This window comes from Psittacula echo (genome assembly GCF_963264785.1).
Source record: "Psittacula echo genome assembly, chromosome: 11".
Taxonomy (NCBI): Eukaryota; Metazoa; Chordata; class Aves; order Psittaciformes; family Psittacidae; genus Psittacula; species Psittacula echo.
In genome coordinates, this window is record NC_137746.1 from 770,108 (window position 1) to 797,807 (window position 27,700).

The window sequence follows — 27,700 nt, forward strand, 5'->3', positions numbered from 1 at the left end:
TGGCTCCAGCCGGGCCCTGTGTCCCCAGGGCTCACACAGGGAGGCTTGAACTGGGGCCAGCTGAACACTGGAGCTGGTGCTGCAGTGGCAGAGGCTGGGCTGTGGCGTGACCGGTGCTGGGTTCTGCTCTGTCACACGGTGTTTCATGCATCTTAACGTAGCCTTGAACCCATGGATTCCCCTTAGGGTATTTACAAAAGCGTTATCGAAATGGGAAGGAGTTGGAGGGGAGCTTGTGGACTGCTGGGAGGTAGCTGATGGGTAATTAGAGGAGACCAGGCAATGAGGAGAAGCAAGATTCAATATCCCTGTCTGCAGAGTCTTGCCTGTGTAATGGCACGTCCCTTTCATTGTCCCTTTCCTCCCCAAATCACCTTTGGAACTGTATTCTGATTGAAGTCCTGGACTCAAATCAAACAGAAAAGCAACCACCCAACAGAAAAATAATAATCTGCATGACTCCCCCTCCAAAGGCACCACGAGCCGTTAGCCAGCAGCTGACTGATTGTGATTTATGGTTTCTTTACCCAGCAGAAGCAGGAGGGTAATGAACCAGTGTTTTGATCTCTGTGGGCTTCCCTGCAGCAGGGAGGAGATCAAAACAAGCTTAACTATTCCTGATTCCCACACGTGCTCTTCCCCCTCCCGCTCCTCCTCTGCTGCTGTCCGTAGCCTCACAGGGCGCCAGGGAACATCAGTCTTGTGGATGCCACAAACCCGCCTCGGCAGGGCCAGGACAGGGCTCTCCCGTGTGGGGACAGACCTTGTCCTGTCCCGTCCCACTCCCTCGGGAGCAACCCCAGTTCTCTGCAGCCCCAGACCGGCGGGTGCTGAGGGTGCTGGTGGTGGGAGGTGCTGGGGACACAGGGATACCTGTGGCGGCAGCAGGATGCTGCGAGTCCAGGGTGCTCGCCCCTCGCAGCGCGGGGACAGGCGCAGGGTGTGAGGGAGGCAGAGCGGGGTCGCTCTCAGTTGGTGGACACGCTGTAGCTCTTCCTGATGGGGAACGTGAGCTGCCCCGAGAGGTCCAGCGACAGCGCTTTGGGGTGCAGCGCCCGGCTCTGCGGCAGGGGGCTGGCGCTGGGCCTGGGAGAGTAGAGCACGGCCAGCTCGGGGCCCGCCAGCCCGGCCTCCAGCGCCACGGGCTCGGGCAGCGGCTCCGTCCTGGCGCGGGGCAGGCTCGGGGACGGCTGCAGGCTGTGCCGCTTGGGCGGTGGAGGGCTGTGGTTCTGGAACCTCACCGTCTTCACTTGCTGCAACGAGAAGGGACCCGAGTCACCGTGGGAAAAGCAGCCGCGCACCCCCCTCGCTGTGATCCACCCTGGGGAGCCGGGGGGCTCCTTCCCGGGGGCGTCTCCGTCTGGTGATGCTCTCCTGGGGGCTTGGTTGGGCTTTCAGGGCCTTGGGGAGCAGTTTGCCCTTTGGGTGCAGCGGGAAGGCAAAGCTGCCGCGAGGGCAGGTTGCAGAATGACTTTTACCTTTATGAAATCGCCCTCTGGCTGCCAGAGAGGAAAGAACTTTCCCTTCCAAATGGCTCAGCCAAAGCCATGTGGGGAAGACGAGGAGAGCTCTATAGAGATCAGCTTGACGTGAGGTCTAGCACCCAGGTCTGTGGGATTTGCTCATTCACTCCCAAACTGTCAGGGACCTCGGTGGGATTCCTGCCTGATTTAAGACCTCAGAATAATCTCAAGATTTGATCGTGACTGAATGTGAGTTTACATGCACAGGCTCTGCAGCATCTTGCCTTTCTAAAGGGCTTAACCTGACCAGCAGTGTCAGCAACACAAATACCCCATTTCTTAACGCAGGTACCTATCCCAGTGGTTTCTATCAGTAGAAAACTTGTTGGGAATGGCGCAGCCCTGGTGGGATCTGGGCTGGCACTGAGCACCTGCTGGGCTGATTGCCCCAGTGCCCACTGGCCCTACCTTCTCGGCGCTGTTGCGGGAGGATTCAGGCTTCACCAGGATGGACGGGGGGGCCGAAGCGGGCGGCTTTGGGGCTGTCTCGCTCTTTGCCTGGGGGTCTTTGGCATCCAGGACCAGGGAGCTGCACACGGAGGGCGTTCTGCTCTCCCCTCCTCTGACCACGAGCACCGGGGACACGTCATGGGAGAAGTTTGTCCTCGCTCCTGCCTCGGCGGGGATGCTGTGCGGTGCGGGGCTGAGGTGCGGGTAGAGCTGAATCTGCTGAGGCCGCAGCACCGTGGTGAGAGGACGTCGGAGGGAGCCGGCAACGTGGATGGGAGTTCCAGCCTGCCCTGGCCTCTGCAGGGATCCGTCTGGGGAGCAAGAACCAGTTGGAAAGGAGTCAGCAGGACTGAGCATGGCAGAGACAAAGCACGGAGGCAGAAGTGAGCAGTGGTTACAGCCCTGCACCAACAGCCCCCTTCATGGGGATGCTATGGGGTTGTAGCTCCCAGGGATCACCATGTGCCCAGTGCATGCAGTAACCCCATGTGCAGCAGCACTGTCTGCATCCACAGCCTCTCCTAGGGATGCGGCCACTGCTGGGCTCTGGCAAGGCCAGCAACCCAGACCCCTCAAACCTCCTGTACTGGCATAACAACTTATGCCACAAATTCTCCTGGATAGGAGCGATCTGGTTTCTGAGAGCTTGCTCTGCCTTCTCCTGGCCTGCAGCCACTCTCTGTGCACACACTGAAGTGCGTTAACCCTGAACACAGGCTGCAGAGCCTCAGCACGACGTGCTTGGACGTTCCTGCCCAGCTTCCGAGCTGAGGACCCGCTGTGGGCAGCGCTGCGAGGAGCAGGTAGGACCGGACACGGGCTCCTCCCTCCAGAACCCCCCTCCTGCCACTTACTCTTCCTGGCGCTGCCGCGGCCGCGCCGCAGCGGTGCCGGCCCCGCGGCCGCCCCGCTCCGCCCGGGCGAGGGCACGGGCACGGGCAGCAGCGCCGGCTTCAGCGGCCGGCTCTGGCGGGGGCCGTGCTCGGGGGCGCTGCCCTGCGAGGACAGCGAGGAGGTCGACAGCGTCCACGTGGCGTAGAGCGAAGGCATCTTCGAGTCGGAGAGGTTCGGTTTCCTGCGCGAGAAGGAGCAGGCAATGAGCTCGTGTGGCCCTTGGGGGTTTGCCCAGCAGGGATCCCGGGGGTTCTGATGTGCCTGCGCTGCCCTAGGCCAGGGCTCTGGTGGGAACACTGCGGACCAGGTTTCTGGTTCCATTTGAATGAGGGCTTTCATCTTTCTGCGCCTGACTTACAACAAGTTATTCGTGTGCAGGGTTTGGATTCGTTACACAAACCCCATGGCATTTCAAAAGGGGCCTCCAGACACCAGCCCTCCCTTTGTGCTTTGTGCAAACCCCCTGCCCTTACCCCTACCCCATCGCTCTATGTGCTAGGCAGCACCTTCAGCAGTGCTGTCAGAGGCAGTCTTGGTGCAGGGGCAGCAATTCCTCCTGCCTTCCCTAGGGAAATCACCATCACGTTTTCACCTGAAGTCATTAAACTGCCCAAATCTGGGAGCCTTCCCCATCAGCACATGGGCAAACACCGCTCCGGATTCCTTGAGTGAGTGTAGTGGGCCACAGTGAAATTGCTCCTGTGAGCTCCTTACGGAAGGAGAAAACATTCCTCTGATGATTCTTCACCTTTTTGGGGGTGGAAGAATGATTTATGGTTTGATAACTGAGCAGTGATTCATCCAATAACTCAGACATCAATCTATTATGAAGACATTTCCTAAGAAGGGTAGAAAAGCAGCTCCAAATCTGGTGCTGTGGTTGGGATACTTTATGAGGCTATTTAGGGTGACAGGGCTGTGCTCTCCATTATTTGTTGGTGCTGCTCTCTGCGAGGTGGGGCTGTGGTGTTATTGGAAGCTTGATGGTGAAAAAATGAGCTGGGGAGGTGGAAACTGATCCCTGGTGCTCCTGAGTGTGGGGAGGGTGCAGGGGGCAGAGCTGGGTTTAGAGCAGCACTGGGACCTCTGCTCTGAACTGACTGTTCCTTGTTTCTCTGCCTGGCCTGAGCGTGTCTCAGGGGAACCGGGGGCACAGGCAAGTTTTTTCCCTTCTCCTAAACAGTGCATTTTAATTATTGCTGTTCATAATGCATGCTTGTTTGGTGAGATCAATGGCGTCCAGTCCTTAAATGCCAGTTCTGAACACAGTATTTTGACTCTAAAAGAGCCTTCAACATGTGGTTTCCCACCTGGCAGGAAAAAAGAAAGACTGGAATGAACCAGAAGAAATAAAGGCGAGTCCAAGCACAGACACGCTGCTGTCCGTCCAGGCTCCCACACTAGCTCATCAGGTGCCGGTGTGTCACCTCTGCCAAAGCTCCTGGACTGAACTACACAGTGATGGGAGAAGCTGCTGCTGCCTCTGTCGACATCCCAGGTTACAGACAAGTGGATGAAGGCTGATGTTGTGCTGTTCACTCATCACGATCGTGTGGCCCCAAGGGAATGCTGCTGGACCCCCTCTCCCTCCCATGGCCCTGGCTGCTGGAGGCAGATTCCCACCTGGTGCAGCTGAGTTGGGACATGGAGAAACTAAAGGGGTGAGAGCTGCCAGGAGTCATCCTGCCCAGAGAGGAGTCCCGGCTCCCACTAGTGCTGCGGGAATCCCCTGCAGGGGTTTCTGTGGGGGAACAAGAAAACCCCAGATCCTGCGTGCTACCCACTCCCCTCCACATGTTCTTGTATCATGTAGGAAAAGCCAGACCTGAAGAGGGGAGCGACGTAGTTGCTGGGGAAGACGCCCGCTCTCCCGGTGACCAGGGACATGCCCCGCAACCATCCATCATGGTCCTTCCCGAAGACGCGGACCCCTTCTCCCTTCTGCAGCTCCAGCTCATCCGGCCCATGAGCCGCATAGGAATGGAGAGCCACGCACCTGAGGAGACAAGGTGAGGGAGGAGGATGCTGGAGCACATCCCGAGGCTCTGGGTTTAACTGCCCTATGGAAGCCTCTGCAGTCAGATCCTATCAGCTGTCTGGGTGCTGCTGTCATTGTGGAGAAAAATCACAGGGAAGAAACTACCCTGGACTTCAGGCCAAAGGGGATGTGAATATGAAAAGAGCCAACAGGAATGGAGAACAAAGCCGAGCCCATCAGTGCTTTGTGTCCCAAGGGCCAGCCAAGCCAGCCGTGGGTCACAAGTGTTAGGGAGAGCTGCTGCTCTCCACCTCACACAGTAAAAATACTGATCAAGAGCTCATGTGTACCTGTCCTAAGGCAAAGCAGTATGAAAGAGTGCAGGTAGGATGAATGCTGTGTCCAGTGACAGCATCGAGAATCATCTGCTTGCCTTGAGCATCCTCTGGGGGTGTGAGGTGCAGCAGAAGCACTGCTCGTGCAGCAACCTGTGTGTTAACCCCATCTTCCTCCCTTTCCTTCTCCTCCTCCTGGGAGCAGGATAGACTAATGCTGGGGCTTCAGCTGCTGCCACCAGGGCTTTGAGGACAAAGTGGGCAAAGAAGGAGGCACATGGCTCCTCTCTGGGCTATCAAGGACACTGGGCTGGAAATTCATTTGAGATCCCCTCTGGAGCTCTCTGTTGTGATTCTGGGGCTAGAGCAGGGGATGAAGCTTTGCACTCCACAGCAAACCACGAGCACAAGAAAATGACATTTTTCAGAAGTCTCCCAATATTGTTCTTTAAGGAACTTTAAGTCGTCTCCAGTGCAGCACATTCCATTGCACTGGAGGGTTGTTTTTTGTTTTCAAGGGGAATGTGATCTGCTCCCAGACATTAACGAGTTATGGACCAATACAGCCATTACCAGATAGCATCTAGAAATTAGAAACCACGGACTGGTGTCCGGATAGGCAAGGGCTGCCCCATGACTTTTAAAAGGTTTTTCTCTGAGTGTTGTTCAGAACAACCACGTGAAAGTTTGCCTTGAACCGCCTGTCTCCTGAAAGTGATTTGGCTTGCAGAGGCCAGGCAAGGTTCAGCTAAGGGAGTTCTGTTTGTGCAGGTTTATCACTTCATACAGGAGTCATCTTGAGGGGCAGGATGTGCAGGTGCTGGTTTGCTATTGCAGGGCTGGAGAAGGAGCTGTGCTGAAGAGGCAGCTGGTTGGACACTTTAACAGGATTCTCACTCTGCAAATTATTTTAAAGGAATAGTTTGCTTGTGCTCAGGATCAGGGGTGTGTGGTAGTCTTGGGTGCCCTATGCTAATACATGGACATAGCAAACATCACGAGCGTAGCACAGATTGCAGCTATCACTCATGTACTTGTGCTTCCAGAGGTCGGGCTCGATACTGCGGAGGTGCTAATTGCCATGTAGGCAGCGTGTTGCTGTGCTGTTGTCATTAGGCAGCTCCCTACAGTGCCAGGCTGATGAATCTTATCTAGGGGAAAACAAATCACTGCAATTCATCAGCTGCAGATTTCAACTCTGGGAAAGTTTTAAAAGATTGGATCATTCAAAACACCACTGACCTGCTTCAAAAGAAATACCTGGAGGCACTTCAGCAGTAACTGGTTTCTTTATATTTAAAAGATCTAAAATGTACTCTTGACTAATAGGCAGGACTATATATATCTATAAATACTGAAGTGAGGTAGTGAGGTGCAAGGACAGTTCACCTGCTGGGAATGGAACAATTCAACCTTGATACTAAGTCTTTGTGAGCCCCTGCCTAGACCAGCCAAGCACATTCCTACATGGATCTGCATTGGATCCAAGTGCACGGGAGCTGTGCCCTGCTCTGCCTTTACCTCCCAGCTCCCAAGAGCCTGGGGCTGAATAAGCCTGAGGTGAAGGGACAGAAAATTACATGATACCCCCCGAAGGTGTATGGGTTTCTGTACGTACATGTAAGCTGACAGGTGGTGCTGCAGGTGGGGAAGAGTGACGATGGCTGCTGAGTGCCCCAGCGATCCTGGTGCAGGGTAGTAGGACGCACTGACCTACAGGGAGAAGGAAAGCAAAGAAAACAAAGCGTTAATCTGAATATGAACTGACTTTAGCCACTGGGAGAGCAGCTAAAGGCATTTGAGAGGCTTCATCCACCCTTCAGAAAAGCCGACAACAACCAAAGCTCTTTGAGGAGAAAGAGTTTGGAGCATTTGACAAAATCCTGGTGTGTGCTCCAGGAAGGAAAGGGAGTTTGGGAAAACAGTGTTTCAAGCCCAGACTTTGCTGACTAGGAGGAGAGTGTCCCGTCTGCCAGGTGAGGACTGCTATAATTGCTGCTGTTTCGCTTGTTATTTATGTAGCTCTAGCTGGGAGTACTGGCATTGTCTAAACCCCAAATAATACAGTCCTTGCCCAGTGATCTTTTAATAACTGTTATTAAAGCTCTTTACTACGGCTGTGGCGCCCCGAGTTGCTCCATAGCCCCGTGTGTACACGGAGCTCTGGCTGTGCCAGGAAGAGCAGCAGCGTGAGAGCGTGGGCAGAGGCTCCTTGCTTGAGTTTGTTTGGTTTGGGGTGACCCTTTCCCACCATGACCCTGCATCTGCAAGGAGGTACTGGTCACCATGATGCCCCCTCTGCCTTCCTGTAGGGGTTCATGTTCTGGGGAGGAACCTCAGCTCCGTTTCTGCTGTCAAAGCGGATCACCTCGACACGTGGAGGTTTAAGTGTCTCCTCTGTGCTTTTCCCCTGCTAGGGCCACATCTGGACCCTGTGTTGGTATCCTCCCCCTCGGCCAGGAGACTCACAGTGCGGGGGGGTTATCTGTGTTTCAGTGAAGGGAGGCGCTGGCTGGATCCTGCTGGGAGATGTGTGATGGTGTGCTTGAAAGGCAGTATTTCCCTTGCTGGTTTGCAAACACACATAGCAGTCAGGGTGCAAGGTCTTTCAATGAAAACTGGGAGTTTTCTTGGGAAGGCAGTGACCCTTCCCACCCAGCTGCCTTTCAAATGGCAACGGAAAGCAGACCAAGCTGAACTTGTTGACCTGTCCTGGCTGGCCGCTGGATGCCCAGCAGTGAGGCAGAGGGTTAGTGGGAACAAGGACACATCCAGAGGTGGTCCCTCCCCCAGGGTGGCTGGAGCCGTGGCTGTAATGCGCTGCGGGTCTGCATCGCCTTGCTCTGCTTTGGAGCCTCTCCAGGGCTGATCTGTCCCTTCTAAAACACAAAAAGGTACCGCAGGGTGAGCTGCTGTGAGCCGGCCGCCCATCCCCATTGGAATGCTGGGAGGCATCAGCCGTGTTGCACTGTGGCTGCTGCTGGGATGTGAAAGCGAAGTTCCCAACAAGGCAGAGCAGCATCCCTGGGGAATCTCAGGCCAGGGAAAATCACTGGGCTGGGATGTGGCTGGCAGCCCTGCTCGCCAGCAAAGACCACAGCACCTTTCATGAGGAGGTTGTCAGGGCTTTAATCTCTCGTTCAGTTCCAATCTAATTTCTAGTGGTCATGTCTGTAACACAGAGCTGGAGCGCTGGCTTAGCAAGGACCAGGGGAGAGCGTAAGTGACTCACCGGCTCTGCTGCTCTCCAGTGAATTAAGTTAATTAAACCCCAGCAACTGTAAGTCTGTCTCCAGACCTGGGGCGGCAGCTCAGCTTCAAACCAGCTCTGTGGCCCCCGTTTTCTAGCCCAGGCAGGGGCAGAGCAGGCTCTCACATAAATGAAGCTGATTGGAAATTACAGTTCTGTTTTAATAATCTTCATAATCAAAATCTTTGAAATTTGGGGATTTGGAGGGGTTTTCCTTCCATTGGAGCGAAATAACAACCTATTGCTGTGTTTCCTGATGGAACTGTGGAGAAATGTCCACTTCTGGGTGGAAAGCTTCATGTTTTCCATTTCTCTATTACCCCTCTGCATGGAAGCAGCGATCCTTCCAGAGCCTGCATCAAAGCTGGGTTTGTATTTTCAACAGAGGAAAAAGACTGAATGACCTTCCAGGCACATGTGACTGATTTCAGCATTCACTTGTGCTGATCTCTTGTGAGTACCTTGCAATCCCTTACAGGTACAAGGAGTTTATTTCCTGCCTCTCCTAAGATCCCTCTCTTGCTCCATCTCCCTATCTAGGTTGTCACCAAGGGGATTTCCAGCTCGGCTCCTCTGTACTCTGCTGACACCAACAGTTCCCTGTTGGGAGGTTTGTGAGATGCCTCATGGGGAGGGAGCTCTTCTGCATTCCACCACAGAGCTGTCGGTGCTCTTGGTGCTTCTGACAGCTGGGTCCTGCATGGTCAGCTCATTTATTACCTAGGAAAGCCAAATGCACTGGATGCAGGTACCAGGTTTATCAGCCCCATTCAACGAGCAGCAAAGAGTTGCACCAAAGGACACTTCATTGTTTGTGCTTCGGGGGATACAAAAGATCTCCTTGGTCTCCCTCAAATGCCTGTAGTCTCATAGCTTAGGGCAAGGCTCATGTAATAACTACAAGGTACTGGAAAATTCCCTCTCTTTTGACTCCCACCCCAAGGAAAGCAATGAACATCCACTCAAAATGTGGGGATTTGTTTTTAAATTACAAGGGAATCACATGGAAACACATTGATTAAGGATGCATTTCAACCCACTCTCTTCTTTACTGTTTCTAATAACAGAAGACCCCAGCTTGACACTTGTACTCTGGGCTGAGTTTTCAGGGCTGGCAGCAGGCACACAACTGTTCTTTACTTCCAGTCTTTTGTCTTACCTGGAGTATTTTATACTACAGGAAACACAGACCTTTTCCTTCCAGGTAATGTGGTGTATGTACAATCAACTGCATGGAACAACCACACTTTCGGAGATGTGCTGCTGTTTTTCCAGAGTCTCAGCACTTGCTAGTGAAGCTGAACTTCCTCTGAAGCTGGAGCTGGGTAAACCAGCCCTTGGGATCAGCATCAGTTCCCGTCTCTCCCACTGCTCATCAATCCTGCATCTTTGTTCTGATCACGCAGCTGCCTTATCAACAAATTCATTCCTGTGGCTTTTCCATCTGATTTATACTAGGAAAAAGGATGAGTGACCTCAGTGGGATGTGGCCAACGAAGTCCAGCATGGCAGTGCTCAGCGGGGCTTGGGAAGGCATCAGCTCAGCTCTACAGTCAGTTATCACAACCCAAACCCAGAGGTGGAAGAAGGGGAAGCTGCACCCTTTTTGGCTTGTGAACAACATGGATCCTGCTGCAACCCTCCAGGAGCAAAACTTGTTCAGAAGAAAGGAGACTCCAGCCCTTCTAAGGCAAAGTGTTAACACGTTCCCTCTATTGCTTCTGCTGTTGACAATAGTTTACACTGAGACATTTCTGGTAAAATTATTGGGTTTGTGAGACATGATACCATTGCAATTGAATTATGGTTCTATTGTAAGGCTTCATTTCCTCTCACATAAAACAGGATCTAACATCCAAGGCTCTTTGCAGGCTACTGCTAAGTACAAAATGCCTGCTGGGTTTTATTGCACAGACACTGAACTGCCAGGAGCTGGCTTATTGCTTTATAAAATGTTAGAGCAACCTTGCATATGAAAGATGTCATATAAATCTAAACAAAACCTTTTTTCCTCCCATTTCAGATGATGTGTGAAGATTCTCTATTGAGATCTTTAGTCAGAGTGCGAAGAAGGAATTGAGACTCTTCTGCCTCCTGAAGTAAAGGTCAGTTTGCATTTATTACCTCTGACCCAAAGCTGGCTTCTCTGAGCATGGTCCCTGGTTCAAACTGGAGCCTGGGAAGGGCTCCGGTAATTGTCCTTCCCTGATAGAAGCTATTCCTCGGGTCCTGTGCAGCTGCAGGCAGAGGCCTGGCTCAGGGCACAGCTCCCGGCTGCTCCCCAGCAGGCTGGCAGCGCTTTCTGAAATGAAAGCTATTGTATTTGACAAGAGAAACTCTCTGCTCTCCCCCCCATGCCCCTGGGGCTCACTGCAGGAGTGCAGAAATCGGGATGGAGGATGCGCTTTATCCACGTTCAGTTACTCTGATAACTTCATTTCTCTTTCGGTGAATTCCCCTGAGCTCTCACAGACCTTTCCAATTCAAAAGGAGAGGAAAACATCCCAGCAGCCTGACTTGGATGACAACTCTTACTGGTGCTGGCAGCACAGTGCTTTGTCTGAGCGTTTGTGCTTTAGCTTTTCCAATCATCAGCTGTGCATCCTGTTTCTACCCAGGATTTGCACTCCAGTTCCTTACCTGGATGGGGGTGCTGTAGGGAAGCTCCGCTTTCTCACTGCTCTGGGTAGCCACGGTGGGGTTGCTGGAGCTGATGAGCACGGGGGAGCTGATCTCCAGTGCCTGCCGCTCAGGCGAGTGGACCATGCGGTTGAGGGTGTTGAGGGCGGTGGTGATGGAGAACTGCCGCAGGCTCTTCCGCCGGGAGTCGGGCACCTTGGGGAATGCTGGAGAATCCGTGCCCTTGGCTTTGGGAGACGCCGTTCGTAGGGATGTGCACTTAAACTGAGGGCTCTTGCTGGTCTGCAGGAGCTGCCTTGCAGTGGTGTTTGGCTGGAAGAGACAAAAGGAGAGATGATGGCACATTTCAGAAGTCATGCCTGGCACAGCTTGGATTCTCAGTTTTCCTCCCTTTTCCTATGCGGCAGCAGATTTCAGATGATGTTACAGGTGCTCTTTACCAACACGTGCCCCAGCCTTTTCCCTCTTTGTCTTCCGTGACAAAACCCAGATGCAAAATCACTGCTGCAAAGCTGACAGCAAATTAAAATTGTTTTACAAAGTTGCTGCTTAGACAACACCTTACGAGGCCGAGTGCTCTCCTGGCACATTGCAGACAGCCTTTGGCTTGCTGGGGTGCAAGGAGAGCTGGCTGCTCTCCAGCAGTGCTACCATACATTGAACCCGAACTTAGAAGGGACGTTTGGGCACACCTTCCCTGTGCCTGGCAGCAGGACGTGGAGCCTGGCAGCCCATGAGCGCCAATGGCTTTCCCAGCAGCATTAGAGCCGCCCAATGACATCTTTGTAGGCCTGAATATTGGTGGCTTGATTCTGCTGCTGTTGAAAAAGGCCTGGCTTGTTGAGGATTGGGCTTAATGAGGGAAGAGTTTGCATACGGGCAGTGTTCAAGCAGCACTTGTTGGAAACTGCTGATGAGGCAGTATTAATAGCAGAGTGTTTGTACCACGATGGCTGCCAGAGGAATTAATCCTGATTTACTGCTGACACCAACGAATTGCAAAACATGAAGATTCTCACCCACTTGTGTGGGGCAACACGCCCAGGACCAGCAGCGCTGGCTCTCAGCAGGAGAGGTGCAGGAGGCTTCAAGTGGTTGTGTTTTAAAGCGGGGCTTATTGTTGCATTTCTCTTCTCCTCACTCCTTAAAGCAAGCTTTAAGCCTGAGTGTGTGTGTGTGTACACATGTGAGATGGCGATGCTGTCAGCTCTATATGCAGTTAAACTTTAGCCTGAACAGGAAACTTTTTTCTGCCTTCTCTAATCACCAGGAGATCCAATAAATGGGGCACAAACCCAAGTGTCAACGCCAAGGCAAGCCTTGCATCTCCCCAAACAGACCTGCCTTTGCCTTCTCCATAATTAATTTCTAATTCCTTGATGCCTTTGCCCTAACTAACTTACTTCTGTTAACGCCAGGCTTAAATAAGTAATTACTGAAGCTAAAATGATTTCAGTAAATAAAAAGACATTTTACAAAATATATTAGAGCTTCAAATAAGATCTTTTACTTGTGCTCTTTTATAAAACAGCACCAAGAAGGGCTTGCTGTAATTAGGATGATTACAAGTATTAATTTTATTTCTAGAAATTCTTGTTGGTGCCACTTACACCCTGCATCTCACGCCAAATGGCAGGAATACAATTAGCGCCAGGAATGCCGCCTGTGCTGCGCTGAGCTGGCACTGGGGCAGGCTGGGGCATTGGGACCAGCAGAGCCTGGCACCAGGACAGCAGCGGGGGGCTTGTCCTGTCTTTCCAGAGAGCAGCAGCATCAAACAGCGCATCACATCCTCTGCTCAGCTTGGCTTTCACAGCATCACAGGGTGGTTTGTGTTGGAAGGGACCTTAAAGCTCATCCAGTTCCAACCCCCTGCCATGAGCAGGGACATGTTCCACTAGAGCAGGTTGCTTGGAGCCCATGCAGATGCGCTGTGACCCGCCAGCTCCTCTGGCCTTACTCAGCACAACGCTCAAGCTTGGTTTTAATTTAAAGGTGTGAGTGTGGCTGGACCGGGGCCGTGGACACGGGTCTGAGGATGAGGACATGAAAAGCCTTTGACTCGCTGGAGGTTTTGCATCGTGTGGAAATGCCTCTGTAATTGCCACACACAGAACTAATGATGCAAATGGCATTTTAGCTATAAACTAAGAGAAAACCCCTGTGTAAGCACTGGGGCAATTGCTGTCATGCTGAGCAGCTCAGGTCTCTGTTTCAGGAGCTGAAATAACCTGGCAGTGCTTGGGTGCAGGTATCTGGAATATTCTAGAGGAAAGCAGCTGGTTTGTATTGACTGACAGCTACATCTCTTTGGAAAGACATTTCTGAGCACCCCAGAAGAGTTAAATCTTGTTAACTTTGAAGATGTTTTCATTTCATCTTGTGAAGGATCCTGCCTGGGGAGGGGAAGTAGAGAGAATTTATGGTTTTCTCCCTTTTGTACTAATGTGCGGTTTTCTGCTCCAGTTTTATTGACTCCAAGGCTGAGGGCTCAGAGAAGGCTCCAAATCACTCACCCCCAGGCAGGACATGTGCACAGTGTCTCCATCTGAACTCGTGGAGATTGTGTATTACTGCTGCAGTAAGGTAAGGGACCCTTTGCTTTCATTTGTGTGTCTGAATAGAGGAGGACCTGGCACTGGCACTGCCTTGAGGATACTGTGGGAGGGAGTTACTGGTAACTGCCTCAACCTGTGTTATTTCAGATGGTAATAGCCCATGGCTGTCACAGAGCTGGGAGACCAGACGATGCTCCTGCCTCTCTGCAGAAGCATCTGTGTGCTTTTGATGTGTGTTAACTCCCCATGTGTGAAGTTTGCTGTGGGAGCAGAGACCACGACACCTCCTAATGCGAGAACCAGGAGTGAGCTGTGAAACAAAGGCAAATGGAGTGAAACCCAAACCAGTGCAGGTGACAGAAAACTGAGGAAGGTGCCTCCTGCCAGTCAGTGAATCCTCATGGCAGGGAGTGCTGCTGCCTGCCTGGCTTCTGTGCTCCTCAGCAGCAGGCTGAGCACCCACATTTCACAGAGCTGCTGCTGAGTGTGATGCTGCTCCTAACTGATGCTTTTCCCTTCTTTCCTCCCCTTAGTCAGCAACCGCAGCTGGCTCCCAGCTCCTGCTATAGCCACTCCACATCCAGCTCTGACCCCCTGGGACACCCAGCCCACAGCCTTCCTCTCCTGCCTCCTCTTCCCATCCATGAGAACGAGGAGCACATGGCAGCAGTGTGATGGAGAAAGAGGCCACTTCTCTGCGAGGACGCTGATGCCTTTGGGCAGCGCTTTCTGTCCTGCTGTGCCTCGCCTCGTCTGGCACTGCAGGGACAGCTGGCTTTGGAAGGTGCAGTTACTCAGAGCTTGTCCTTTAACAGAGTAAACAACTCTGTAGCCTTTGGGGATCAAAGGGGAACGTAGTGCAAGCTCAGGTATTGCTCTGTAAATGCATGTTACAGGAGACCGGGCATGTGTGCTGCGTAAACGATGTATCCCCAGACACAGAGGCAGTTTTATCTGTCAGTAGGTGTGTTTTAGAGGAGTGCTTGGAGTGTTTTGGTCCTGACAGGGAACTGCCACCATCAGCTGCTCCACATCACCAACAGCAGTGTGGGAAAGGGGAGCAGCCACTGCTTGTGTTGGGAACCTGCATCCCTGGTCCTGGTCTTGTGCCCCGGGGGGTTAACTGCTGCAGCAGGATCTGAGGGGGCCTGGGAACCTTCCTGATATCCAACAGGGAGCTCCTATGGAGTCGGGGTGGGTAGGACACCCTACAGCTTACGCAAGGCCCCGTCCCAGCCCTGGGTGCTGCTGTTACCTTGTGCAGGGTCAGGCTCTCCTTGTTTTCGATCCTGTCCCTGCCCCTGGTGTCGAAGCTGCCGAGCGCTCTGCTGAGGGGCACGGGCAGGGGCAGGTGCTTGATCACCTGCACGGAGCTGGCCGGGAACACGCCACTGATGCCGTTCACCTCCCCCAGGTACCAGTTCTCGTCCAGCTGCCGGAGCAGCACGATGATGTCCCCCTTGTTGAACCGCAGCTCTCCAGGGTTGTGCCCTCGGTACGTGTACAGCGCCTTGGCTCGCGGGACCTGCGGGGCGAGAAACAGCCCTTGAGCTCATCCGATGCTGAACACAGACAGAACTCCACAAAAGCATCCCTAATTACTGGGGGAAATGTAGAGGTCTAAGTCTTCAGCATTCATTTCTCGGGATTAACTACCCACATCCTTTCTTGATGTCTTTTTCTAATGAAGACAAGCTGCAAAATACTTATGCTAAATTTGTATCAAGATGAAAAGCAGGCTGAACTTGTTTTAGAATACTAAGAAACAGCTAAAGCCTTAAACCAGTCTTCCCGTGGGCAAAACACGGAGTTTTGTATGTGCTGCCAAGTGCTGGGGGCTTATGAGTAGGACCCTGCTCTGTGTTTTCCCAGCCATCACCACCAACAGCCTGCCAGCCCCGTGGGAATGGTGCCATTGTACCAGTGCCACACTCTGGCTTTTCCTGCCTTTTTCTGCCTAAATCCACCTGTGTCAGTGGCCAGGGCTGAGACAGGATTTCTGCAGAGTTCACCCCTCATCAGCCACTTCTGGGAGGTCAGGAAGGGGGAAGAGAGAAACTTGGCATTTGTTTTCCTGAAGTGTGGAAAAGACTGAATTTTCCATGGAAATTTAGCTTTTGGGAAGGAAACATTTTCCAGCACTGCCAAACACTGGAAAGGAACCAAGAAGAGAAAAATTGTATAAATTGGATGTACTGTGTTTACTTCAGAGCTTTTCAACAGGAAGCAATTAGTTTAATGCTTAGTTCTAATTAACTCCCTTTGCCTGTTAGTTTCTGCTCATAGCAAACATCTGGCTTTGTGACACTGAAAGTACATTGCTGGAAAAAAAGGAATGGAGCTGGGTAAGCTTTAAGGTCCCTTCCAACCCAATCCATCCTGTGAGTCTCTGAACTCCCACTGCCGGTGCTTGCCTGGACATACACGCCTTCCCAGCGGAAAAACAGACTGTGGGAACAGGGGATTACGGGAGCGCCAGCTCTCCTTTGGAAAGACAGTGACAGAGTCCCTGGTGTTAAACAAGGACAAGGAGCACAGGAGAGCTTTGATTGCCTCAGGAGCCACCAGAAAACAAACCGGGCTTGTGCAAACAGCAAACACAGGGCTTGTGAGGGAGAAGCACAAACAGATGGGATGGTGAGAGAACGGTTGCACAGCAAAATCAGGCAGAACATAAAAGGCACCAAGAACGAGTTATGGAAATGTATTAAAAATAAGAGAAACTCTGAAATGAAATGCATGCCTGTTACTGACTGGGAAAGGTGAGCAAGCCACGGGGTGCTGAGAGTCTGGAATATTCTTTCTTCAGCAAGAAAACAGATGAGACAGGAGGGTAGGCTGGAATAGAGAGTGGAAACCCAGGTAGGAGAGGGGGTTTTGTGACATTAGGGCTGGCCGAAACTCATCCCTGTGTGTCTTCCTCTGACCTTGGTCACAATCTTCACTCCTTCACCTCCTTTCTAACCCTTTCCTCTCACTTCCATGCCCTTTCAAATCTCAGCCACTTCTGTTTTCAGGTTTCCCTCTGAGCCTGGTTTTCTTTCCTATTGCTGTTTCCTGGAGCTCGCAGTGACCATTGATATCAGCTCACCCCTCACTTTATAGAGCACTTGGATTTGCTCATTGAAATTTGTGCAGAACTTTGGATCTCAGTGAAGAACAGTTCATGTTAATGTTACGTGCTTCTTTAGCATCCAAAAAACCTTCAGAACGTGGATTTTTTGGGGCTTGCTGATAACTTTGAACACTCTCCAGGTAACTAACAGTAGTGTGGTGCTTCACGTACTGTTGGTGGTCCTTGACCGGCACCGCTCCCTCCCCAGCAGAGCTTGTGTACTGCAGGAATGGGTTCAGCGTCTCCCTGTACGTGGGCCTCTAATATTTTAATACTCTGTTAACAGCAAAAATCAAGGTAATTTAAACCAAGAGAGGAAGGATTTTTAAAAGGCACAGCGAGGCAAAGCGCCTAAAGGCAAACCAACTAAAATTCATTTGAAATGAAGATTTTAAAGACCTTCATAAACCCCCAGCCATTCAATTCAGGAGATTTTTCATGGCCCAAGTCAGTTTTTTCTAAGGTCTGTCGCCTTTTTTTGTTGATTTTGTTTGTCTGTTCAGATACTGAGCCCAGAATATCCCATTAAATTCCCAGCTTTATTTAGGACATAAACCAAGCCTTTATCTGCCCGCATGGAGCAACCTGTGTGGTTTGCACTGCACGGGCCGCTTTCCTGCTTCATGGGCCCTGCACAAAATGCATCTTCCAGATGAAGCCTTCCAAAAGACATGCATCAGGGTCACCGTTGTGTAATGTGTGCACAGGGTGCAGGGACGGCACAGAAAAGCAGCAAAGTCCCAACAGCAATGCCCGGGCTGAGCGGGCACCTCATGGGCACCTGATCTTGCGCCTTATCGCTGGTGCTAAAGCAAGGGCAGCCGTGGGCGCAGCTCAAACCTGAATTCTTTCTCAGGCTGGGCTGGTTTCTGTCTACTCGTGGATGGGCAGGATCCTCTGCAAGGCATCTGCTTGGCTTTATGTGAAGTGGGTTAATTGCAGTGGCAGAAACTGCGGTGCTGATTAAGCCCTGCGATAAGGACAAGGTGTGCCTGGAGGTAGCTCCCTGCAGGCAGAAGGAGCGGCTTTCCTGTGCGCATGGTGAGGAGGGACCAGGTTTGCTTTGATGGAGTTTCCTCCCGTTAGCACCGCCAGTTGCTTTTTGTTAATCCAAAAGCAGCATTTGATGTAGTGAGGTGTTGTGGCAGCAAAATGTTCAGCCAAATATTGCAGATCCTGGTGTGCTCCCGATCTGCAGGGCCAGTGCCTGTCATTATGTTCCATTGGGAAAACACTGCGGGAAGCTGTGTGAAAAACTCAACCAGATTTTCAACTTGTTGATTTTCAACTTGTTGAAAATCAGCGTAGGGTATTTGCTGCCCAGTATCAAAGAGGCAGAAATACAGAGATGGAACATCAGGGTGAATGGAGAAGGCTTTTTTTGCCAGTATTGCCATGCAGTACTGCAGCTGTAGTAGTAATGCTGGCTGTGGCAGATGCCCCTCAATGCCTTGTCCCCATTCCTAGTGCTTTGAGGCCCATAAGGGAGCAGGATTTGATGCTGTGCTATTTTTGGCGTCTGGCATCAGCTGTGCAAGGGCAGCCATCCAAGACATCTGAGTCTCCCTCCGTACAAAACAAAGCAAATTAAAAATATGTACATGTGTGTGAGGAAGCGATTCAAAGCATCCCTCATAGCTGGGGGAAACGCACACTATAATTATCCTAAATGAGCTAGTTATAACTTCCTCATTATTGGCAGCGGATTAATGTAAGACCACACACTCATAGCGCTGGTATTTAAAAGAAAAGAGAAAGATGTGTGTGAGGCTGGCTGGGGAGGGGGCACCAGAGACAGACATGGGGAACTGTCAAGGAAGGAGGAAAGCAAAGCCAGGGGCTGCAGCGGAGCAGAACTATCTCTGATGGAGGCTGTGAGCCCCTCACCCTTGTCCCAGGGGACTCCATCTGACACCATCCTGAGGAGCAGCACAGCCCCGTGGTGATGCTGCCTGTGTGATCAGACCAAGCCGCTGCCTGCAATACCCCGGGCTGAGCAGGAGGCCGTCAATGTCCCTGCATGTGGGGTTCATGCAGTCCATCACCCATTTCCGAGCAAGGCTCATCTCAAACAGCTTCAGCCATATACAGCTGATGACATCAGATGGGATCCTCCTGCTTCCCAGATGCTCTGACTTCTCTCATGTCCATGACTACCTTGATGATCACACGGGACAAGTGACAAATTAATCTTTGGAATAGCTGTTGATGCCCAGGAGTGCTTCCTTCTGATTTACTGCATGCCAAAGGGAGGGCGGCAGGAGCTGTTTGGGCAGGAGCAAGCTCCAGGAGTGCTGCCTGCTCTGGGCATCCCTGTTCCTGCCTCTCTGCCCAGCCCGGTGCTGGCCCGGGCCCCCCAACCCTCAGTAGCACCCTGCTGACTCCAGTGGTGCAGACAGACCCGTGGGGCTGAGGAGGCCGCTGGCCCGGGAGCGGGAATGGCCTTGGACGGGTTTGAACCTGCACCCGGTGGTTTCCCAGCCCTTATTTTCCTAACTCCGCACAGGGAATGCCCCGGAGCCGCTCTCCGCTATGTCCCGAAGGCAGAGCTATCCCAAGCGTGGGGCTTCCTCCCCCAGCGGCTCAACGTCTTTGCAGTAGGTGCCGAGGGCCTGATCCTGATCTGGGTTTCGTGGGTGTCGTCCCATGCTCAGGGATGCAGCCCGAGAGCTGAGCTCTGGTGCAGGGCGTCTGTGGAGCCCCGGCCGCTCAGGGGCTGTCCCTCCACAAACGGACCCGGGACACTGCAGGGGAGCTGTGAGAGGCAGGAGAGCCCCGGCTGCCCCCGGCACAGGGCCCTGGTGGGAGCTGGTGCACCCCGTGCTCTGCACGAGCTCTGCCCTCGCCTCCCACCCCCGGCACTGCGCTATTTGTGCAGGAGCTAAAACCCGTGCTGTGCAGAGGCAGCGATATTCCTGTACATACACGACTCCTGCAGCACAAAACAGCCTCCCTGAGAGCAACTGTTTATTTGTAGGATGGTGCCAGGAAGAAGAGGAATCCGGTCCTGGATGCCTTCCAGTTTGTTTTTCTCCTAGTAGGTACTGTGGGTTCAGTTTGCAAGTGGGTTTTGATTACTTTTCACTTGGGAGCTGTTTGGAACTGGGCTGGTGTTGGTTGGAGAGGACTGGCACAGGGGAGAACTGTGCAAGGCCAGGATTTGCCGGGACTTGCTTCTCAGGGAAACACATTGAATTGGATCCTGTTGAGCCTCTGAACTCCATCGCACTGCTCTAAGAGGTGGTGTGCAATAGGTGAGGGCGTGCTTCGTGGCCCAAGATCGCAAGTGAGCACTAGTGGTGTCCCAGAGTGGCATACAATGACCCCGGGCAGATCTGAGAGCACAGCCCAGGCCACGCTCCCGAGGAGCAGTGATTTACACACCAGGAATGGAGAGCTGGTTGTTATCTACGCACTGACACCAAAGGACACGCTGCCTTTTCGGTTGATAACAACTGCCCAATTTGATTACTAACTTCCTGCAACCTGCCTTCAGCATCCTGCCACCGACTGCCCACACTGTGGTGGGATGAATGAGCCCCACATGATCGTCTTTGTGTGTTCCAGTAGCACAGTTTCAGGGCTCTTTAGGATCCAGTCGGATGAAAAGAGCTATTTGAATGTAGATTAATTTCCATTACAATTCTGTTTTTCTGCTTTTAGGCAGAGGAGATAACTTCAGCCTTGTCACAGAGAACAAAACCATCAAAAATGAGCTTGTCATTTCAAGCTCTTCATATAATTATATTCAAAAGGTTCAGTCAGTTGGGTGGTTGCTGCGTTATTTCTCCCCTGAGGAGGTTTGCTCCCATCTTCCAAGCACAAGCAGACTGTGTGCACCAGGGAGAACAGCATCAGGCCCCTCCTGCTCATGTCAGTACTGGAGCTCACCCAATTCCCACTTGGGTTCATCAGGACCCAAGGCCAGTGCTGTCCTGGCTAAAGCTGGTGACTGCCCAGCACATGGGGGGAGCTGGAGAGGCAAACTGTACAGGTTTAGCTGGACAAAGACTTCAGTGGCCGCTGTAAGCGGGTGTGATTTACACACTGGGGAGATGGAAAGCAGCCGAAGGGGTCAGCAGGGGCAGGTACTGGAGCCTGTCACTGGGACTGCTGGGGCTGGTTTCTGTGCTGCCACCTCTGCACAGCTGCGGCTGCTGGAGGGGTGGTGGCAGCGGTGACTGGAGTGCTCACCCCGTCTGCTAACCAGCAGCCCTCTGAAACGCCACCGCACCGAGGCGTAGGGCGCTTCCCATCCTTGTCTGCTGTGGTTCTGGCTTCGCACTGCAGAGATGAACAGGAAAATGGGGAAAACAAAGGGAATACACAGCAGCTTCTGCCATGGCGAGGCCGAGAGGGTGCTGCACCAGCGATGGCCGGGGCAGTGCTGCAGGTGCCCAGCCCCATTGCCTGTCAGTAGTGTTCCTGTGGCCCGAGATGGACAGTGTTGGATCAGGCTTTACTTTGTCTGTGTGAAACCATGAGAGAGATCTGCGTGGGCAGGAGATGGGCCAAGGTGCACACAAGGCAGGAGCAGGACCCGAGCGTGGCTTTGCCTCGCAGACACGTGCTCCTTCGTGCCGGCATGGGCAGAGCGGGGATGGGCTTGGTGAGCTGTTGTGTGAGGCAGGAGGGAGGCTGGTACAGCCGGTGCTGCTGGCGCCGGGCACAGCCTGGTGCTGCCAGGGACCAGTGAGCTGGAGCTGCAGTGTCTGCACGAAACCTCTTCACGCCTCTTCCACTCATTGCTGCTGCTATCAGATGTTTGTGTCTCTGCTGCAGTCAGCAATCTCGGGCAGTGGTTGTGTGTCATGGTTTTAAGCCGCACGGAAAACAAACTGTGTCAGCCCTCGGCGTGCCTGGTCACGATGCCCTGCCTCAGCACCGCGGTTCTCAGAAGTGGCTGTTTACTGTGCAGGGAGGAAACCTGCGTCCCGTTCCCTGCTCTGGCTGCTCCGAACCCTCTTCCTGATGGCTGGTGCCCTCCCTTTGTCGGTAAAGGCACTGCTGCCAGGCCTGGCCCGTGGCCACGGCCACATCCCAGTGCCCTATCCGCTGGGATGGGGCTGGTGGCAGGAGGGGAAGAGGGATGGTGGTGGCCATCCCCCAGCAGCAGGCCTGTGCAGGGTGCCTGTGCTCAAAGCTGCCCTGCACCTCCCAATTGCCCAGCAACCCAGGACTCAGCTTTCACATGGTCACAGGGAAGTGCCTGGTCAGTAACAGGCATCTCCCATGAGCTGCTGCCTCCCATCCGCGCCATCCCCATGGTAGATGAGCATCAAACGATGGCCACCGCTGGGCCCTGCCTCAGCCACAGGCCAGGACCAGGAGGACGCTGCCTGCCTGGCCCTGGGTGTCCTCGTGTTGCCCAGACCTGGGGCTGGACGCTGCAAAGCCAGTGAGAAGCTCTGGGCCCATCAGTTGTCGATGGCCCAAAGGGAACCCTCTCAAAGAGGTCAAACTGATAAAGGACACAACCCTGTCTGTCAAAAAGAGCATCCTAAGCCATGTCTCCCACCCTGGCAACAAAGCAAAATGGAGGTTCCCCAAATCAGGGTCAGCTCAAATGTCCACTTGCAAGCTCCTAGGGAAAAGGTTTTCTTAAAAACAAAGCTCGTGTATTTTTATTAATTTTCCCAGGGCCTTGCACACATTGGTTCTGAATGGAGTTTGAATCCCTGAGGATCGGTAACAGCAGAACAAAGTCTGGTGTTTAAGTGCAAGTGCTGCAGTTTTCCCATGGTGCAGTAAAGCAGACCAAGACAAGGTTTAGATGGCAGCAGTGAATGGGCCTTCTAGCCTCAGCTCTCTCAGGACACCTCTTAGCTCTAGCCCTGGTGCCCTGGCAGTGCTGCCCATGAAGGTGTCTGCTCCTCTCCCTTCCCTCTGGAGGGGACAATTACAAGCTTAGGCCAATGACCAACTTCATAGACCTGGGGCCAGCTTGGAAACTGCAGGGAGAGGAGGACTCCAGCTCGCATCCTACTGGCTGACCGCGATGCTCAGCAGGTGAGTGCACCGAGGAGCCCTGCTGTTCTATTCTGACTCGCCATCTGAGCCTGACTCACTGCCTTGGTAACAAATTAAAACACTTTCTGTGTCTGCAGCTCGGTACCTAATGGTGTGAACCCAGGCAAACTGGCTCCTGGGGCTGGCCTGGAGGTCCCCATGGCATCGAGCGAGTGTCCTGGTGTGTGACCTGCTGTGTGTCACACCAACCCTTCCCCATGGCTGCCGCAGTGCTTACAGCTACTGCAAAGCCTCCTGCTTCTCTGCTCGTGAACCTGTTGTTGTTGCACACAAGCTTTTGGGGTGTGTATCACCAGGCAATCTGTATGGAGGTGACTTCACTCTCTGCAGTAGATAAAAGTGCTGAAACTACATGTGAGGAACAAAAAAGGCACATGATGGTATCCTGTGCCAATGCTCCTGTGCTGAGTCCCAGGTTTGTGATGTCAGTTTAATGTGTGTCCATCCCAAGATGGTATGACATGCGGGATGAGGTCATTACTGTGACTGCACAGGAACTGTTGGGTGTTTTTGGGGGTGTGGAGGGTGATTTGCACAGTGAGTGCCTCCTTCAAAGCAAACGTGAAGGTTGCTTTGAATAAGGTTTCAAAAAGATCCAGTAATCCAAATCCTGTCTGTCAAATTCAGAAAGGAGCTGGAGATGTTTCTGGAGGAGAAGAAAATACCAAGACACAAGCACTATGTATAGACATCCGTGTGAAGGTGGCGACGTTGGAGTGCGGTGTATTTTTATCTCAATAGAGGTGTTATCTGTCTATCTCCCATGATATGCTGGAGGGGGGTGTTACAGCACTCAGTTCATGCAGAGAGAAAATAGCCAAAGTCACAGTTAGATTTGTGTGGTCTGTGTTTTCCAAAGGCAAGCTATCATACCCAGAATTTTTCTCCTCTGGCTCACTGCCCTGTATTTATTGCATGACAAAGTTCATCATCCAAATAGCTGTTCAGTGGCCTGGGTGATTTTCGCTGTGTGTATGGTACAGTTTAGGCCTGCTGCTCCTCAGGGACTACAGGAGTTTCGTGTACAGCTCAGCACACAGGAGCCTCTGTTCTCTCACCGGCAGCAGAGCTCTGTTTAGCTGACACTGGGGCTGAAGCCAGATAAGAAGGATGCTTCAGCACAAGACGTAACCACATCTGGCACACGCCAGAGGCGGTTCCTAAGAGTTCAAAGGCTTCAGCGTAGATTATTTACGCATTCACCTCCTAGCAAATCCTTTTATTCTTAAATTCCAGACAGTTTATTATGAGGAGATCCTGAAAATCCAAAGTCTTGGCTTCTCTGCATAGATGCTAGAGATCCTAAAGCCTGGGCAGGTGTCCCGGGAGCAGGTACCAGGCAGTGTCAGTGGTCTCAGTGCAGCACTGTCAGTCCCTACAGAGGCACATTCTGGGTACAGAGACATACACACGGGCCCATGGGTACAAACCCAGGCTGTGCCCACCTCAGGTCAGCAAGTAGAAAGTGGATTCAGAAGTGATTTAAGTGCTAGCAAATGACAAAGAGTTTGGGATGGGCTGTAACTATAATATTGCCTGTTTTCTGAGGACTGGCTCTGTGAAATTCCTGACTGAAACCCAGGTATTGTGTTGCTGCTAATTCAGCAGCTCTGCTGCAGCTGGCTCACGCTTCCCTCTCAGAATGGTTTGAGATCTTGGCGTGCTTGGTGATGGGGGGATTTATTTCAGTTTTTGGCCTTCATGGATGCTCATGAGGATGAAGAGCAAAAAGCTTGGCAAGGAACCACCTCTGCTGAGCAGAGAAACTTTGATCAAACTTGAGATTTTCTCAGCTCCATGGAGGAAAGGAAGTTTATTTATAGAACAGCTTCTTTGGTAAAAACAAAACATGTCCTGCATCCTGCTTTGGATGGCATATCTGGCTGCAGTGCAGCATGGTGCACCTTAGATTCACTTGCTTTGTAGCATGAAGTGGTGTATAGCGTTAGTAGTAATTAGCAGGCTGGGAGATGGGGGCAGTCTCTTTGGTGAGCACCTTGCACTGTAGTTGCAAATGAATGCTGCACTTAAGAGCAGCCAGGAAAACAGCTTTGTGGGATCAGCTGTGGTGCAGCAGGCTCCCCATAGCTGTTCCCACCGAGATGCCTGACAAAAGCACCTGCTCTGCCACTGCTCACCTCAACCACTTCAGATGAATACCCCAACTCCAGCACTCCATGGTGCAGGAGACAAGTCACCCTCAGCACTGCCCTGTCCAAAGGAGTCCCGGCTCTTGCTGTTACCAGGTACCACTTTTGAAGAGGGTCCGCATGCAGCAGCATCGCACTGGAGCACCACAAGTAATGTCTGCTCCCGTCTGCAGGTATTTAAAACCACCAAACCAAACCGTGACTAACACGTTGCATTCTTCACCTCGCAGCCGAGAATTCCAGGGTGTTTTCTAATTAATTAACTAATTAAGGCTGAGAGCGTTTCAGTGTAACGTGTTTCTGTATCGCTTCACCACAGAGCACCTGAAATCGGAGGCTATCTTGGTACTGCAGGAGCCGCTCGCAGCAGCAGCTCTCACCCAGCGCGCAGCAGCTCTGCCGATTCATAGAACCACAGCGTGGTTTGGGTTGAAGGGACCTTAAAGCTCCTCCAGCTCCAACCCCTGCCACGGGCAGGGACCCCTTCCACTGGAGCAGCTTGCTCCAAGCCCCTGTGTCCAACCTGGCCTTGAGCACTGCCAGGGATGGGGCAGCCACAGCTTCTCTGGGCACCCTGTGCCAGCGCCTCAGCACCCTCACAGGGAAGAGCTTCCCAGAAGTTTGGTCTTAAAATGCTTTCGGGAGCTCCGACTGGTGGATGCTGCCATTACACAGCATCAGCAAGTTCCTGCCTGTCCTGAGAACTGGTAAAGGGAAGGTGAAATGGGTGAGAGAAGCTGAGGGTTCGACCTCACACGAACACACCAGCAATCCCCACTCCCTGAAGAGCCGGTTCACAGCAAGGGGTCTCCCTGATGTGTCCCAGTGCTGCTTTTCCAGTGGGAAAACCAGAGAGGGGCTGGACAGGGCTTGAGCAACCTGGTCCAGTGGAAGGTGTCCCTGCCCGTGGAAGGGGGTGGAACTGCATGTTCTTAAGGTCCTTCCCAACCCAAACCGTTCTATGCTTCTGTGTCTGGTTTTGATGTGTGATCCACCTGGAATGACTTGCTAACGCCACAGAGATTCCCTGGGACAGTACACCGGTTTGCACCCACGGGACACAGGAGTTCTCCACACTCCACAGCCGAGCATGCACATGAACCACTACAGCGCGCGGGTGGGGAAACCTGCCCTATGTCTGCGTTGACATTTCCAGCTCTGCAATTCTGAAAATGCCCTGAGATTTAACAGCCACTTGAGCCGAGCTTTTGAACGTTGTGGAAAGGTTTGTAGGGATGCTGCATAGAAGAATAGTTCAGGTGGGAGAAATGGAAACCCAGGAATACAGAGCAGAAGTGAAGCCACATCTCAGTCTCTACCACACATTCAGTCTGAGCCCATCTCCTTGAACAGCTCTAATATCATGTCCTCATTAGTTAAGAAAAGCTTTTGTACTGTTGAAAAAAATGACAGAAACAACTTAAAAACCTCCCTAGATACAGTTAGTAAGTCAAGTTTAATGCTTTTCACTAGTGAACCTCAAAGTACTGTGCCAGGGACACAAGCATCATTAGACACTCTTCTTCCTTTTCAGTGCTGGGGAAACTGAGGTGCAGGGATGGGAAATACCTTTCTCCACCTCTAACAGTTACAGCTTTGCAATTACTGATTTAATTGCTATCATTCACAAATCAGTATATTGCCCTGAAGTCAAGGTGCCTCGAATGCCCCCCAGAAGTCAGGAAGCACCTGAAAACTCCTGGGGAAAACAGCTCTGTGAAGGTTTTGTCAGAAGGGCAGCCTGGCTTTGTGTCAGCCTGAGAGCCAATGCAATCACTGCTGTGCTGAAACAGTCAAATATCAAAGGAAACAGCCGCCAGATTTGCAAACAAACTGATCTCCCTCACTTCAAACATTTCTGCAGGGCTGCTAACAGGGAAGTTCATAGCTCTTGGCACACGGGAAGAAAGCTGTCTGTGCTCACAGACACAGTAAAGAACGTGGACTCTCCTTACCCCTTCCATGTGGAGCCTGGGATTGGTAGCCAGCCGGTGTTGATGGAGTTGCAGCCCCCTGGGTGCCCTCCTGATGGAGGCAGGGGACGACAGGAGCCCTGTCCTCTGGATGGAGCCAAACCTGGCCACGTTCTGTCCACACCTGACGCCATCCAGGAGGCGAATGAGGAGCAGGTTGGAGGGCAGCTGCTCGATGCTGCAGAGCACCAGGGTCCTGCACTCGGGGCACCTGAGCTCCTTCTGGGATTTCAGGATCCTCTGCAGACAGGGCTTGCAGAACGTGTGCTGGCAGGGGAGCACCTTGGCCGTGGCGTCGAGCTTCTCAAAGCATACAGGGCACTCCAGCAGGTCGAGGAGAGCTAAATCATCCATGTTCAGTGCAGCGTGGAGCCGGAGCCATTCGCATGCCACATCCACCGGAGCAGGCTGAGGCACTCTGCTGCGCCTGCGAGAACCGCACCAGAACGCTGGGCTGAGGCAGCTATCCTGCACGGAGGGAGAGGGAGGAGGGAGGAGAGAGCACAACTCGACTGCTGGAGTATGTAATACATCCCACCTACATTGCAAAGCGCTGCCTCACCAGCCAATTTGCAAATGTATACTTTGCGCCCGCATCCAAGTTTGAAGTGAGTCACTTGTGACTCAGTGCGTGCGAAGGGATGGATGGCGTTCGAGGGGACGGCGAGGGGGCAGTGTCAGGGCTGGCACTGGGGGCAGGAGCATGGGTCCTGCTGGCTGGGCTCAGCGGGATGAGCTGGACAGGCACACTCAGCCTTACTCGAGTGCTCTCAAGGTGTCTTTAATGCTTCCTGGTCTGCAGAT

At 52.5% G+C, this 27,700-nt stretch overlaps 1 protein-coding gene across 1 annotated transcript; it reads right to left on the reverse strand.

Annotated features, from left to right (window-relative positions):
• Positions 1-968: 968 nt before the first annotated feature.
• On the reverse strand, positions 969-27,250 carry SH3RF2 (SH3 domain containing ring finger 2; the record flags this gene model as incomplete). Its single annotated transcript, XM_080627348.1, has 8 exons — positions 969-1,253; positions 1,932-2,284; positions 2,828-3,048; positions 4,693-4,863; positions 6,799-6,893; positions 11,071-11,382; positions 14,884-15,153; positions 26,879-27,250. 8 exons carry the CDS (start codon positions 27,248-27,250, stop codon positions 969-971), a joined length of 2,079 nt encoding a protein of 692 aa, XP_080483474.1.
• Positions 27,251-27,700: the final 450 nt, after the last annotated feature.